Source organism: Strongylocentrotus purpuratus, unplaced genomic scaffold (assembly GCF_000002235.5).
Source record: "Strongylocentrotus purpuratus isolate Spur 01 unplaced genomic scaffold, Spur_5.0 spur5_scaffold_21, whole genome shotgun sequence".
In the NCBI taxonomy this organism is placed as follows: domain Eukaryota; kingdom Metazoa; phylum Echinodermata; class Echinoidea; order Camarodonta; family Strongylocentrotidae; genus Strongylocentrotus; species Strongylocentrotus purpuratus.
This window is the reverse complement of record NW_022145607.1, coordinates 845,613-862,397: the sequence shown is the minus strand read 5'-3', so window position 1 is coordinate 862,397 and position 16,785 is coordinate 845,613. Positions and strand designations below refer to the sequence as shown.

The following is a 16,785-nucleotide window of genomic DNA, read 5'->3' as shown; positions in this document are numbered from 1 at the left end:
TTCGATTTAATACGATTCAATTTGATTCAATTTGGTTCCATTTGTATTTTTCCAAGGTAAAACCATTGAAATGTTACATGGGATCTTTTTTGCATATGTAAACACAAAAACAGGAATAATCGGAATATATAAGTGATAAATATATACACAGTCGTTGACATCTTAGACATTAAAATGTAAAATAACACATAGCATGAGCACTAAGAAAGAGTAAAAGGGGAAAAAGTATGAAAGGGGAAGAATGACAGTAGATCAAGGTTAGGAGAGAAGGAAATGAGTCAGAGGAAGGAGAACAATATAGAGAGAAAGGAAAAGAGAGCTAATGCGAGGTAAAGAACAGAGGAGTAGGGATGATTGTACGAAGAAAGAGAGAATATCATGAAATGATAAAGGTATTAAACAAAAAGGTTATAAATTCTCACTTTTAAATTGTTGTATATTGACATGTAAGTGCAACAGAAGACAATTAAAGAAAAGATAATGTTATACCAAAGTACCAGGAAAGTAAGAAAGAAAAGAAAGTGAAACTTAATTAGTAAGTAGTGCTATAAGCACCATTCATGAAAAGTGCTATTTAAAATATTATATATGTAGACAGGGTATGTGATGGTTTTCGAAATGGTTGATATTCGCATATTCCATTAAAAAAAAGGTAAACTGCAAAACATACAACATTATAGAAGATGGAATATCAGTTTTCGCATTAGATTACAATGTCAGTTGTACGTACAAGACTTATATACAAAGATGAACAAACTTCATATGTGCAATTATTGCAGTTATACATGTTTAACCAATTATTATCGTTATTCAAGATGAGTTTTCAAAGGACCTTATATAGAAAAGGAAATGAAGGATTTCAGATAGCGGTATGTTCTACACTTTGCAGACTTGAGTCGTTTACCTGATCGCATCCAACAACATTCATGTTAGTCTACTTTATAAAGAAAAGAAATCCAGTAACAACAAACAACAGAGTAGTGAGCAAAAACAAATTAAACTAAAATAATCAGGAATGCAAACAAAAACTTGTAGAGATTACATGTAGGGATACCACAACAATCGATTTAAGATCGATGGGGATAATGAATAAGACAGTGGCCTACAGTCAGTGGGATACAGGGGTATATACCACGAGCTACAGAGCATATAACACGAGTCGGCACGACGACTGTCCACGTGCATACACATATGCTATTCCAATCACATTGACTATCGCATCCTCACCGGGTACCCATTTTAAAACACTTGGGCGGGGAGGAGTAATGTAGATTAAATGCCTTGCTTATTGATATGAGTGTCGTGCAGGGCCTCGAACATAAGATGTTTACATTTCATGTCAAGTGATGAAACCACTCGACTACGACACCTCTATGATGATGATGGAAAAAGAAGCAATTTTTTTCGTAAATTTAAAAAAAGAATGTTAATTGCGCTGATCCATGATTGATAAAACTCGACAATGAGGAGAGAGAAAGAGACAGCTATAGAGAAGAGGGTTATAGGCCTATATATCTGAATTAGAGACTGGAGTAACATTTATTGAAATATAAACAGTTGTATAATTAATTTCATTTCAATAAGGTGGACAAACGTCCGACTAATACAAAGTTCAAAATAGTATATTTCTCGGATCAGAAGGGGTTTCATTAAACAACATAACAATAAGGATCTATTTATACAGCGCATTATACTGCCGGTTAAGTCCCTTTGCGCTGTATATGGTCATGCATAATAATTGTATTCCGAAAACTAATTACAACAACAAAATAGCCATGCTCATTAAAATACACCAAACTACATATAAATTGGAACATACGCAATAAACTAACAGATAGAAACATAAAGTAGACAAATTTAAGGCACATTATATTATTTACGTTCAAATTGTCATGCAAACATTCTTGTCACTTAAAGTTACAATACATAAATGAGGATGAATAAAATTCATCACGTTTAAATTCAAGATAATGGTTTCTAATGTATATAGTTAGTTAGTCATGCGTGCAACAAAATAGACCTACATTGTAAAGTAACGACGTACGCCATTCTTTATAATCGAATCAATATATACAAAATACTCAAGTTTCAGTAAACAATATTTGGCGTTTCAACAATATTTTGCTGATACCGAATGCAATACTTGATATTGATAATCATGTCAATCAATACAAATACTTATAGTAATACCGCCACAACAACAACATCGTTAACAAGACCACAACAATAACAACAAAATCAGCTACTACTACTACTATAGTGATAAATTGTGCGTTGGAATATTTTCGCAAAATGCGGTAATGTCTCAGTGCCCTATACAATAAACAATTAGTTCCATAAATACAGAAATATATCAAATATATTAAGCTGAATGCCACATGATTTACTCTTAATAATGTTCTTGCATTACAAGTAATAGTGTACAATCACTAGATGAACTTGTAGAAAAACAGCTGATTGGATATTTAAAATTATTATGCATTTATACAGCCTTAATTTATAGTTAGTCAGTAATGTATAACTTGCGTTGCAAAGACCCTCCTAAGTATGGGCACATGCAATGTGGCTACGTTATTTACAAATTATCAACAGACAAAATTACCAACTCAAATATATCAGACAAGATTGTTTTCCCTTTCAAAATGAAAATCATAAATCATAAGAAACCGTTTATGTGATACATGCAAAAGTTCGTACACAAGGTATATTTGATAAAACAACTATACAGTATTCTATTTGTGAATTAAAAGTGGTCTTCATTTGGCCTTTTTGGAAGGGCGATATATGCCTTAATATATGACTAGATACATTCCTTCATTTCCTATCTGTGAATACAACTTCAAAAGGTTTACCCTAAAACTCTTCCACTTGTAGGAAACCTACATAGCAAATATGGTGTGTAAAGCACTGCCAGTTGAACAATTCAAATTCGAAAAAAAATATTACTGTATTAAAAAAAACAATAACAATGATATTTTACAACATTTTGGCCCTTTGACAAGTTTTGAGATGTTCACCGTGTTAATCCACGTAGGCCTAACACCCTTTAAAGTATATTGCCTGTGTATATTAAATGAATGAACACTGAGAGTGACATTTTGAAGGGAAGTCCAAATCACAATTTCTTAAACAAATTAACAAGAGCTGCAATACCGATGTAAAGCATATATTACACATACGTCTAAATCATATGAATGTCAACTGGATTCAGTGGATGAATATTAAAGTCGATTGCATGAAAATGGCCAAAGAAAAGTCTGAAGATGTGTTTGAGGCACTTTTCATTTCAGCCCACATTTCCTGTTCCGAATGCAAAGATTGTCTGCTCCGTCTGATTCGTCAGATCGAGTGTGGTGCCATCTATATGATTACTAATAAAGTTAATATCTAAAGTGATGGAGAGAGAGAGAAAGAGAGAGAGAGAGAGAGAGAGAGAGAGAGAAGTGTAAATGTGCATGTGCTTCAACATACAAACAGCGCTACATTACAACATAATCACATAGAGCAATAAAGGGAGGGCAAAGAAGCGAGATTGAATATCACACAGCTTTACGTCAAACAAAACCATTTTTACTAATAACAAATCAAATTTATTTTCTTTTACAACATGTTACCGGGCAAAATCTGTTAATCAGTTAATTAATACGTAGAAAACGTCTTAATACCAACATGCGCGAATAATTTAAAGAAATAAGCCAACATGTAATATGAAAAATAGTATACATACCTTCAGTTTATCACTTCGCTAATCCAGTAACCTAAGCCAATTATTTAATAGGCACCCTTGAACAATCATGATTACACACTTCCAAAGGAATATTAATTTATATGCACGCCATTTGTCAACTCTTTGTTACATTTTGCACAGATTAATTGATATGAGACTATTTTGTGTATTTTTTTTGTATTCCATTTATTTAATCACGGTTAAGAAGCCTGATATCAGCTAGAAGCTGCTTTTCAGCAAGGCCGTGAACAACAATTGAACACAACAAGTACGAATACAACAATTATATCCAAAAGAAATCACCAAAATTATCATAACATAATAAGATGAAAACAAACAAGATTAATTAAAAATTGCTTGGATACAGAAACAATGGAGGGGGTGTAAGGGATATAAGACCTGCGAATATTGCCAGGCTATCTTCGAATCGGATGTTTGCCAGTAGGTTATTTAAACAAATTTAGGCTGAATACAGAGGGCTCTCTCTGAGGTCATTTGTATATGAGACGTGGTACATAATGACAGTTCTTTTCATTCTCGATGAAAACAGAGATAAACAATTAAACATAGTAACTAACACTGTATGTCTATTATAGCATTTTGTTAATGTGAAAGGATACTTCTACAACCAGGGTCTGGAAATCAGACTATTACTTAGGTGATTGCAATCACTTATGTCGTTTCGACAACAAATAGTCGTTCTTATCCCACAAAAAAAAAATCCATTTTCAAACCTTTTCTTTTTGAGGGAAGTTCTTAATAAGTATTAAATTCAACCTTTTGATTTTGTTGACCTGCAAATGGGACATGAAGTACCTTAGAGAGCATTGCAAGCCTGGAAGTAAGAGTTTGAATGACTTACCCACGCGGTTTGCCATGCTCCACCTCCACCTCCATGACCTGATCTTTATTGCAAGCGATAATGACATCATCCACGCCCTCATCTGACCCGCATCGTATGAATCTACCAGTATCAAAATAGACGTAATACAGCATTTCTCCTTTCGTGCTCCTCGTGATTTTCGTATTGTTTTAATTTGATTCTACAAGATGGAAATGCTCATTAATAATTTAAAAGACCAAATGCCCCAATTTTACGATTTTCTTTCATGATAGACTATTGTTAAATGACTAATCTCACTCATGGGGCGAATGGTATAAAACCAATTGCAAATCATCTTAAAAAGGATTAATTTATGTTTATTTTGAGATATGAAAGATAAGTACTATTCAATTTTTTAATTTTTTAATTCTTAATATAAATAGTGTACACTTTTTCGGGGGGGACTGAGTGTATTATGGATAGGGGAAAAAATGGGAGAGAGAACGAGAGAGAGAGAGAGAGAGAGAGAAAGAGAGAGAAAGAGAGAGAAAGAGAAAGAGAGAGAGAGGGGGTAAAAGAAATGAAACATATCAAAGTGCTTTGTTAATAAATGACATAATGTCTCACCTGATGATTTTCAGATGTTTGAGGTGGTGAGGTGATCTGAAAGCTTGTAAGATTAGTTCCATCTTACTGTTGCCAATATTCAGTTTGCTGAATGTCACCTTGACAAGCTGAGGGGAGATATTCAGCAGGACATTGGATAGTGAAGTGGGCTCCTTGTGGAAACCAGCCGGTCGACCTGCATACTTTTGTGGTTGAAAGGTGAGTTCTGTTGCTCCTGGTAGATGGATCCTCTGGATGACGTTACAGTTGATCGTGCTCCATACCTGTATAGTGACCCTCTTCACATTGTCAAACATCGAACAACAACCCTGCCATCCTTTTAGTGTGTCATGATCCACTGTCAGCTCAGTCAGGGTGGGGCTCGTGTTACAACTCTGGTTGTGATCATGTACAATAAGCCAGTTTCGTAATGTAACCAAATTTAATGCATACGTCTTTGTGAAGTGCCTCAATACAAATTATTTCATTCACCTGATAAGAATAATAGTATTTCAATAGTCAGAATGCAACTGCATATATTAAGTTGTTGCCAGGTTGGACAAACATTATGGCTTGACCTACCTAGCAACACTTAATATATGCAGTTGCATTCTGACTATTGAAATACTATTATTCTTATCAGGTGAATGAAATAATTTGTATTGAGGCACTTCACAAAGACGTATGCATTAAATTTGGTTACATTACGAAACTGGCTTATTAAAAACAAAGGAAATCAAAGTGCACTAGCACCTGTAGGAGGTTCGATTGTTGGTAAATATTTAATGTTTCATGAAAAAGTAACCCAAATCGTGAAAATGGATTATGCTAGCCTCATGGGTATTGTAAAATATAAACAAGGATTTTTAAAAGACATAGCCCGGGCAAATGCGAGAAAGCTTTTGCAAAGGCAAGTAAAAGTGGCATGATAGTCAAAGTCAATTTAACATTTAGTTCCTTCCGGGCTCATTCACAACCAATATTCCAGGAGTTAAGGTTATTGAATGTGTATCAACTACATAAACTATCTATTTGTGTTTTTATGCATCAATTGTTGAATAATAGATTGCCACAGTCCCTTATTCAGTACTGCTCTTTCGTAGAGCACAGATATGAGACAAGGCAAAGAGAAAATAAAAAGCTAACTGTGCCTAAAGTAAGGACAACAAAAGGTTCATTTTCTGTGTCATACAGAGGTGTATGCTTCTGGAATGATTTACCCGCTGGCCCGATTTAAAAATGTTAACCCCCCCCCCTTTGAAAAAAATCCTGCGTACGCTATGGTCTCAGATGCCCTTGTACTCTTTAAAGTCCCTTTTCGTACTGAATTATGTATAATACTTGTTCTGTTTTTTATCTTCTTAATCGTTTGAATGAAATATCGTAGTTTTATAATGTTTTTTATTGCCCATTGACTCTTTTTTTTAAACACAGTGTTTGAATTGATGTTGGGATATGGAAATAAATGATTTTAATTGAATTGAAAGTGTTGAGAGCCACAAATTCTCAACAAATGTAAAAGCAAAATTGCACTTAAACTATATCATAATGTGAAAAAAGAACTTCTGCAAATATCCTCCCCCCCCCCCCACAAAAAAAAAAGAAAAATGTATTTGAAGACAAATATGATTTTAAAAAATACATAATTTTTTTGTTTTTTGTTGTACTGTTGTATTCTTTTATCAATATTTATGACATCCTCTTTTACATTATGATACAATTTAAGTAAAATCTTTCTATCAAATTGTTGGGGCCCCCAACACTTCAGAGGGGCTTCAATTATCTGACCAGCAACCAAAAGTACGTCTTTCCTTCGTAATTCAATGGGTCTATTTACTTTGAGTTTATTTCTATGTAAGCGCTATAGAGTTTGTATTTAACTTCTCTAAATATTCGATACATAGTGAGATGGAGAGAAAAAGCAAGGCTTATGACATTTAAGTGCCGTTGTGGGCACTGGCGTACTGGTGGGGGGGGGGCTTGGGGGCGACAGCCCCCCCCCCCCCCCAAAAAAAAAAAAAAAAAAAAAAAAATTAACCATGACTTATTTTCACAAGTAATGTATAAATGTTCGTGATATCACATGATTTTCAACAAAATGCTATAGTTTCTCCATTATTTCTTGCAAACTGACCCATTCCCAAATAGCCAGGAAGAGCATATTTTTTTTATAGTCACTAAGGGCCTTATAGTACACTAATTCCTTTCCAGAAGCTACTGTGCAAAGCACAGTCGGGAGATAACATACCCACCACTCGGGCTGAGCATGCACAGATTTGCGAACGAGCGTTCCATACTTACATCATGTAACACTGCACATATACCGTTAAGGGACCCAGTGGGGGAAATTGAATTCAGACAAGATTAAAAGTAGAGAACGGTACAACGAATCGTCTTCTTTCTCTAATAATTTAATGAAACGGCAAAGCTTCCGCGCTTCGCGCGGGAGGGGGGGGGGGGAACTAATTTCAGACTACGATTAAGAGTCGAAAACGGTACAACGAATCGTCTTAATCTTTCTCTAATAATTAATGAAACTCGAAAATGATTTCAGACAAGGATTAAGAGTAATAATTAAATGAAACGACAAAGCTTCCGCGCTTCGCGTAGGAGGGGGGAACTGAATTCAGACAAAGACACAATAAAACGATTCGTCTTCTTTCTCAAATAATTTAATGAAACTTGAAAGCTAACGCGTTTCGCGCGGGATGGGCGAAAATGAATTCAGACAAGGATTTATAGTATTAATTGATTGAAACGTCAGAGCAAGTCGAGAACGGTTCAACGGTACAATGAAAATGAATGATTCGTCTTCTTTCTCTAATAATTTAATGAAACTTGAAAACTTCCGCGTTTCGCGCGGGATGGGCGAAAGTGAATTCAGACAAGGGTTAAGAGTCGCGACCGGTACAATGAATCGTCTTCTTTCTCTAATAATTTAATAAAACGTGAAAGCTTCAGCGCTTCGCGCGGGATGAGCGAAATTAATTTCAGACAAGGATTAAGAATAATAATGAATTGAAACGTCAATGCTTCCGCGCTTAGCGCGGGAGGGGGGAACTGAATTCAGACAAGGATGAAGAGTCGGGACCGGTACAATGAATCGTCTTCTTTCTCTAATAATTAAATTAAACGTCATGGGCGAAACGAGCTTTAAGAGTCGAGAACAGTACAACGGATCGTCTTCTTTCTCTAATAATTTAATGAAGTGTCAAAGCTTCCGCGCTTCGCGCGGGAGGGGAAAACTGAAAAATAACTTAGTTCCTGGCCCCGGGTTTAAAGGGTTAAATTTGTAGACATTTGGACATTGGTATTTTTATATTTGTCGGTAATAATATTGGTGGCTCGTTTTGTCGGTAATCGGCGGCCTCTACACCCCCCCCCCCTCCCCCACTAAAAAAGATCTGGCGACGCCCCTGATAACGACACAGTTTATACACTCGAGATAATTTTTGCAAGTACTACTGGTGAAGTACCGGACCACCGTCTTTGTGCATTGTGAGGCATCAAAGCATAATTTATACAACGTCTCACGACGTGACAGATCACTTTTCTCTAACTTCTAACTAATCAGAGGGCCCTTTTTTTCTCCATGAAATGCCGGTGGACTTTAATGCGCCAAATGTGGTTCTCAAATTGCAAAAGATCCCTACTCTTGGAAGGGGTAGGGGAAAGCAATTTTACGTCATATTACTCCAGGAAGTGCCTGAAAATGCGTCTAATTTGGTTCTAAAATTGCAAATGCTTCTTACTCTGGGAGGGGGCCAAAACCCCCTCCCAGACCCACCCCCTGCTTGGTCGCTCCGCTCCATCGCCGTTAAAGCCTCGTTCTGTTGCTTCATCGTTTTACATACTGTATATTTCACCCCATGCCATTTTGTGCCCCCCTCCCCGGTAAGAAATTCCTGGATCCGCCACTGATGCCCATACCCCTTGAGCTTCGGGGGTTTCGTCCCTTGAACCCCACCGGGGCTTTGCCCCTAGACCCCACTTTGAGAAACGTAATTCAGCGGGGCCTGCATGTTAGAGTGGGGTGATTCGGATTTTTTTTTTGTCAGCCCCCCCCCCAAACGTTTTTGCTCATTACGCCACTGGTTGTGGGTGGGGGGGGGGGGGTAAATTGCATAATTACGGACCCATTCTTATTTTGATAATTATGCCAGATAGGGTTTTGCCGAAGGAGGGGGTGGGGGGGCGTTTGCCCCTATTCTCAATCCGCCATTATTCAACCCGTGAAGTGATCACGTGGTGCCAAAGGATATCATTGCTGACACACAGCGTCTTGTCAACTCTGGAAAAGGAGCTGTTTAAATTCAATTATTATTATTACTATGATTATTATTATTATTATTTTAATTACTATCAATACCATTATCCTCTGAGAAACGCATCTCCAACGAAAAAGGTCTCAATCTGTCGCACAAACTATTACCTGATTAATTTAGTGAAAAGCAGAATTACAGGCCCTTGGTGTATATTTCTATATGGCTGAATCGATACAATGATATGCACAATGTTCACATTTCAACAGTCCTTCCTAGATATAGTTTTGAAAGAACTAATAGAAGTGATCAATTCTTGTTCATCATAGAAGCCATCCATTGCCATTTGTCAATATATTTGGATGAAGTATAGCTATGAAAAAAATTGTTTTTAATATAAATCTTTAATATTACGTTTGTCCGTTTTTGTATTATGACAGAAAGTTCGCTTTTCGCATCAACTTCCCGAAACTTTCAGCTTTTCCTACCTGCTTCCTCTTAACGGTGGAGTACTTTGAACAGTAAAATCGTACAATTGCGTTTGACTATATGGGAAAGAGTACACCTCCAGTATAACAAAAAGATGTAGTGATTTGTTGAGAGTTCTAAAATATATGATTAAATCAATACCTTTGCAGATGATGCCTTCGATGACGATGCTGAGTAGAAGTCATCGTGATACTGACCGTTGAGTGTCAGGTCCTTCAGATGAGTCATCTTACAGATGAACTGAGCCAGATCACGTGATGCAAAAAGACGTTCGTTGAGATCAGCAGAGTAGATCTCAAGAGTCTCAATCTGTTATGATAGCAACATTATGTTGAATGAATACTAATAACAACCAAATAAACTGAATTCAAGAATCAACAATTTGTGTTAAATTGAAATAATATCGCTGCGACAATTTAAAAAAACCTCTTAACACAATAACATTTATTTTGTTTATGAAACACAAGTCTTGACACCTGAAATTAGTACTAATTTCAATAGTTCCTGGATTCTGTTGAGACCGAGGTAATGGCGTTTATTCATAACTGATATAGGTAATGAAGCGATCCACGGCGAGACGGGCCGGTGGCCAAAGCCGCCCCGCCTAGTACCGACTCAGAAAATGTTAAAGTATAACTTTAGTTCTTGAAGTGTAGAAAACGAAGATAAATCAAAGTCACTAAAACAAATTCTTGATTGGAGTTGAAGATTTATTAAAATAAACGTAGAATTAATAAAATCACGAAGTTCATGTTTTGGGGCTGGGCAACCCAATTGAAGCAAATTAGTAACTCATGTCGGTATCGTAACGGAAAAGAGGTCCCGCTCCAGAGACGCAACTCGGTTTTTATCCTCCCGAACTGACACGCCTCGTCCTCCCAAAAATTGAGGCGTGTCACACAGACGCTTTGCGTAATATCAATCCACCCATAATTAGTTTCCGTATTAAAAGGTCCTATATTTCTTGGCGAATTTACCCCCCGGATATAAGGCGCTCTGGATGATCCGCATCTCTATTCCTCACATACTTCTTTCACGCACCCACCTGTGTCTCTTACATTCTAATCTTTCAAACAAGAGATGCAAATCACCCGGAGACCCAACAACCCTGGAAATTAATTCAATGAATATAAAAAGGGATAAATGTTGCTATGTCCGTCCACACTAGCGAGCCCACATGCTTCTGGCTATTACACACCTGTAATCCTCACTTCCTCTCTCATACTATTTCGATAGTGTGAACAGACCCGGCAACAAGGAAAAACCCTTCCAATTGTAATACAAATCTATTTCCCAAATTTGCCTAATTAAATTTAAGTCAACTGTGGCGACACGCCCAGCGACACCTAATCCAATCGGCCAAGCCGAAAAAGTAGAGCCAAAATTAAGAGCGCAACGTCTCGGAACAGGTGTTAAAAATAGCATACAAGGAATTCACCATGTATGTTTGTAAACATAGTTCTAGCGAAATCTACCAGGAATTTGCCTTGTACATGTACGTCAATGAACCTTTGAGGAAAACGTAAACACGAGAATATCCATATCATTACAGTAATGACAGAGGTGATCAATACGTTTGTGATTGATCCAATCGGTACTCTGGGCATTACAGATAAAATGAATAGTAATATTTATTGGCATTTATTGTGTTTAATGATGTTTAAATCTTGACATCTGAAATGATTACTAATTGCAATATTTCCTGAATTCCTTTGAGACCGATATACATTGCATCATGCTACAGTAGCCTTCTTCATTCATTTAAACAAGCTCTACGTTATTTTGACATTTGATTTAAATAGAACTTTGAAAAATGATTACAGAAATAATACAAACGGGAACGAAGAGATTCGATTTTTCATTTTGTAGGTTTTTAAATTAAACTATTTAGTCTCATCAGTATTCACAATTGAAATAGCTGTCTTTCCATCAGTAATTCCGTAGCACTTCGAATCGTCATATGAAATGAAAAAATTGGTAAATATTATTCACTATCAATCATATAATCTTCACTCTGTTTTTGTATTATGACAAAAAGTTCACTTTTAACACCCACTTACTGAAGCGATCGACTTTTCCTACCTGCTTCTTCTTAACAGTGTTCCAATAGGGAGAGTAAAATTGTACACTTTCGATTGACAATATAGGAAAGAGTGCACCAACAGTATAAGAAAAACATGTACTGATTTGCTAAGAGTCCAACAAAATATGATCAAATCAGTACCTTTGCGCATAATGCCATCGATGACGATGTTGAGTAGAAGTCATCGTGATACTGACCGGCGAGTGTCAGGTCCTTCAGATGAGTCATCTTACAGATGAACTGAGCCAGATCACGTGATGTAGAGGGACGTTTATTGAGATATTTAGAGTAGATCCCAAGAGTCTCAATCTGTTATGATAGCAACATTATGTTGAATGAATACTAATAACAACCAAATAAAACTATATTCGAGAATCAACAATTCATTACAAATTATATTAATATCGTTGCCGTATAGTAACATTGTGTTAGATAAACTCCTATTAAACACAATATCATTTATTTTGTGTATTATATACAAATCTTGACACCTGAAATTAGTACCACTTTCATTAGTTCTTGGTTTCTTTTGAGACCGATTCAATGGTGTTTATTCATACATGTAACTGATAGATAATGACAGAGATGATTAGTTTGTTTTTGATTGATCCCATCGAGACTGTAGGCATTGCGGATAAAGTAAATTATAATATTTTCTAGATCATGTTGACCTGTTGACTGAGGGAGTAGTGGGTAAATATGAATGAAGGACTTGGCTCCTGATCTAAATTCTAACGGAACAAAAGAGAAGAAGTCAACGCAAAGCGTAGCATCCCCTCGCCGGGTACAATTTCCTTAATTAAGCAATTTTTGCATATTCAATGGGATGTGACCTTTGAGCTTTGACGTGTGTACTTAACAACATTACTTACGTTATTGGATTAAAAAAAACATTTTCGCCTATATCTAAGTAGGGATTTTCGCATACACCTGTATGTAATGAGCTATGACCTTTGTCCTTTGACCTACATACTCCGAAATTAAACATAGGCTGTATTTTAATACCATGTGCCTTCATATTAAATTTCATTAAAATCCGTTAAACATTAAAGGTTATCAAATGGAAACCAGATTACCTACGGAAGAACAGAAGGAAGGACGTGCGGCAGCTTTACTACATGTATATCGCCTCCGACTTCGTCGACGAGGGGTTTAATAAAACAAGAAGGTATAACGGTCACAAATCAGTCCTCAACCACACTACTCTACATGAAAAACGTGTGCCTTCAATAGGGGGGGGGGATCAGAACACCCTGATTATGTTATCGACTACATTATATTGATGGATCCATGATTGTCAGAGAAGAGGGCATTTTATCCTGCGGTCATATGATCCGGTAATTTTACTGACCCTACCACATTTAAACGTCGGAATGATGAGGGGTGGTCGAGGAGGAGGGGGAACGATCCACATATTCGATGTCAAGTCTTAATCTGTTATAATAGTTATATATATATTGTATTATATTGTATTGGATAAACAATTTCTGGCATTACATTACTAAAAAATAATTTTAAACATTACATCATGCTTCAGTTGCCATCCTTATTATTTTACTTAAGCTATACGTTTTTCTGAAATTTGATTTAGTAAAAAATATTGAACAAAATAATTGTACAAAACCGAAAAAGGTGAAATAAAATGTACATGGAATACTTCGCAGTTTCCAAAGGGTTTCAGATATAATACAAACAGGGACAAAGAGATTTGACTTTTCATTTGTGTAGGTTTTTAAATTTAAATATTTAGTCTCATCAGCATTCGCAGTTGAATAGTTGTCTCTCTACAGCAATTCCATAGCACCCCGAATAGGCATATAACATTTAAAATATGGTTTATATTATTCACTATTGATCTTAAAATCTTCCCTCTGATTTTGTATTACGACAGAAATTCACTTTTCGCATCCACTTCCTGAAACGATCAACTTTTCGTACCTGCTTACTCTAAACGCTGTACCAATAGGGAGAGTAAACTTGTACACTTGCGTTTGACTATAAAGGAAAGAGTACACCTCTAGTATATCCAAAACATGTAGTGATTTATTGAGAGCCCTGAAATATACGATGAAATCAATACCTTTGCAGATGATGCCATCGATGACGCTGTTGAGTAGAAGTCATCGTGATACTGTCCGTCGAGTGTCAGGTCCTTCAGATGAGACATCTTACAGATGAACTGAGCGAGATCACGTGATGCTGAGGGACGTTCTCCGAAATCTTTAGAGTCGATGTAAAGAGTCTCAATCTGTTATGATTGCAACATTATTTTGAATGAATACTAATAACAACCAAATAAAACTATATTCAAGAATCAACAATTTGCTTTAAATTGTAATAATATCGCTGCCACAATAAAAAAAAACTCTTAACACAATAACATTTATTTTGTTTATGATATACAATTCTTAACACCTGAAATTAGTACTAATTTCAGTAGTTTCTCGATCCTTCTGAGACCGAGGTAATGGCGTTTATTCATAACTGATATATAATGACAGAGGTGATCAATAGGTTTGTGATTGATCCAATCGGTACTCTGGGCATTACAGATAAAATGAATAGTAATATTTTCTAGATCATATTGACCTGTTGATTGAGGGATCAGTGGGTTAATATGAATGAAGGACTTGGCTCATGATCTAAAGTCGTACAGAACTAAAGAGAATAAAACAAGTAGGCAGAACGGTCACAAACCAGTCCTCGACCACACTACTCTTCAAGGAAAACGTGTGCTTTTAATCGGGGAAATCAGAACACCCTGATTATGTTATTGACAACAGTATAATGGCGGATCCATGATTGTCAGAGAAGAGGGGATTTCATCCCTCGGTCATATAATCCGGTAATTTCACTGATCCTACTACATTCAAACGTCGGAATGAGTTAGGGCTGGTGGATGGGAAAGGGGGTGATCCATATACTGGATGCCAAGTATTAATCTATTATAGTAGTAACTTTGTATCAAATAAACAATTGCTGACATTACACTACTTTAAAATAATTTTAAACATTACAGCATGATACAGTTGCCATCCTTATTCATTTATAAAAGCGATACGTTATTCTGAAATTGATTTAGTAAAAAATATTGAAAAAAATAATTGTACATAACAGAAAAGTGTGAAACAATATGTACATTGAACACTTTGCAGATTTCAAAGGGTTTCAGATATAATACAAACTGGTACAAAGAGATTCGATTTTTCATTTTTGTAGGTTTTTAAATTTAAATATTTAGTATCATCAGCATTCGCAGTTAAAATAGTTGTCTCTCCATCAGCAATTCCATAGCACCCCGAATAGTCATATGAAATTTAAAATATGGTTTATATTATTCACTGTTGATCATAAAATATTCCCTCTGATTTTGTATTATGACAGAAATAACTCTTAACGGTGTACCAATAGGGAGAGTAAAATTGTACTCTTGCGTATGACGATATAGGAAAGAGTACACCTCCAGTATAACAAAAGCATGTAGTGATTTGCTGAGAGTCCAACAAAATATGAGCTAATCAATACCTTTGCAGATGATGCCATCGATGACGATGTTGAGTAGAAGTCATCGTGAAACTGACCGTTGTGTGTCAGCTTCTTCAGATGAGTCATCTTACAGATGAACTGAGCGAAATCACGTGATGCAGAGGGACGTTCTTTGATATCATCAGAGTAGATGTGAAGAGTCTCAATCTGTTATGATAGCAACATTATGTTGAATGAATACTAATAACAACCAAATAAAACCATATTCAAGAATCAACAATTCGTTTTAAATTTGCCACAATGATAGACTCTCATTACAATCACATTTATGGCCCGAATTCACAAAGCAAGGTTTGAGCTCAGACCAAGGTTTACGTACGTCATATGACGCGTTTTAGACCTTGGTTCAGACCTTGGTCTGAAATGCATTTCACAAAGCCGGTTTGTCCTCAGACCAAGGTTTATGTACGTCATATGACGCGTTTCAGGTTTGAGTTCAGACCTTGGTCTGAAATTACATTTCACAAAGCAAGGTTTGTCCTCAGACCAGGTTTATGTACGTCATCAGACCCGAAATTTACAGACTGCTCAGATAGGAGGTTTGTAATAGGCCAGTTTCGTAATGTATTCAGAGACCTTTAAATCGCATTACGTAATCGGAGGGTCGGACAAGCAAAGAACTCGCGGTGCGAAGCAGACTACACTTTGCGTGCATACCATACATGACTGTGTTCGCCAAGTGTGATTGTTTCGTTTGTTTTCGCTATTTTGAGAGAGAGAGAGAGAGAGAGAAGAAAAAGGAGGCAGTTTCAAACTTGAATAAGAAATATCTTTGAGATGTGATTTTGTTCTTCATACATTTGATCCTTAAAATCGCTGAGTCTTAGGCAAGAATAATAGAAAAGCATTGCTGGTACAGAACTAGCGATTCACATCTTGCAGCTAAACCTGTACGGCCAAGTCCCCGGTACAGGCAGCGCACGATACCCCCTCAAAAATAAAAACGAGGTCGATGATACAAGCGACATTGGCTTGAAAGCCAGTGATGAAACAGAAAGCGAAGCACCAAAATATAAGTTAGCTAGCCGATATCGGTAATTTCCATTCAATTTTGCATTTACCTTAGCTTGAATCTGAGTACAAATTTGGACGTAGAAATGAAAGAAGTGATGAACTATTTTCCACTCGTTCGCACACACAGTCACCTCTGCTTGCAGAAGCGTGCGCACGTACCACGTGTTCGTGTTTGTGTAGGCGCGATTCACATTTTCAAAATGAAAACAATTTTACGGATTAAAAAATGTTTGTG

General features: G+C 36.4%; 1 protein-coding gene across 1 annotated transcript in view; it reads right to left on the bottom strand.

Moving 5' to 3' along the window:
* Positions 1 to 2,270: 2,270 nt before the first annotated feature.
* LOC105441888 overlaps positions 2,271 to 16,785 on the bottom strand; it is a 34,896-nt gene continuing 20,381 nt past the window's right edge. Inside the window, exons 6-12 of the mRNA XM_030995043.1 lie at positions 15,516 to 15,683; positions 14,098 to 14,238; positions 12,132 to 12,299; positions 10,049 to 10,216; positions 5,178 to 5,551; positions 4,590 to 4,691; positions 2,271 to 3,387 (exon numbers count right to left, since the gene is read on the bottom strand). Of these exons, the coding sequence (XP_030850903.1) occupies positions 3,381 to 3,387; positions 4,590 to 4,691; positions 5,178 to 5,551; positions 10,049 to 10,216; positions 12,132 to 12,299; positions 14,098 to 14,238; positions 15,516 to 15,683 (1,128 nt within the window). The 3' untranslated portion in view covers positions 2,271 to 3,380. The remainder of the gene's footprint in view (positions 3,388 to 4,589; positions 4,692 to 5,177; positions 5,552 to 10,048; positions 10,217 to 12,131; positions 12,300 to 14,097; positions 14,239 to 15,515; positions 15,684 to 16,785) is intronic.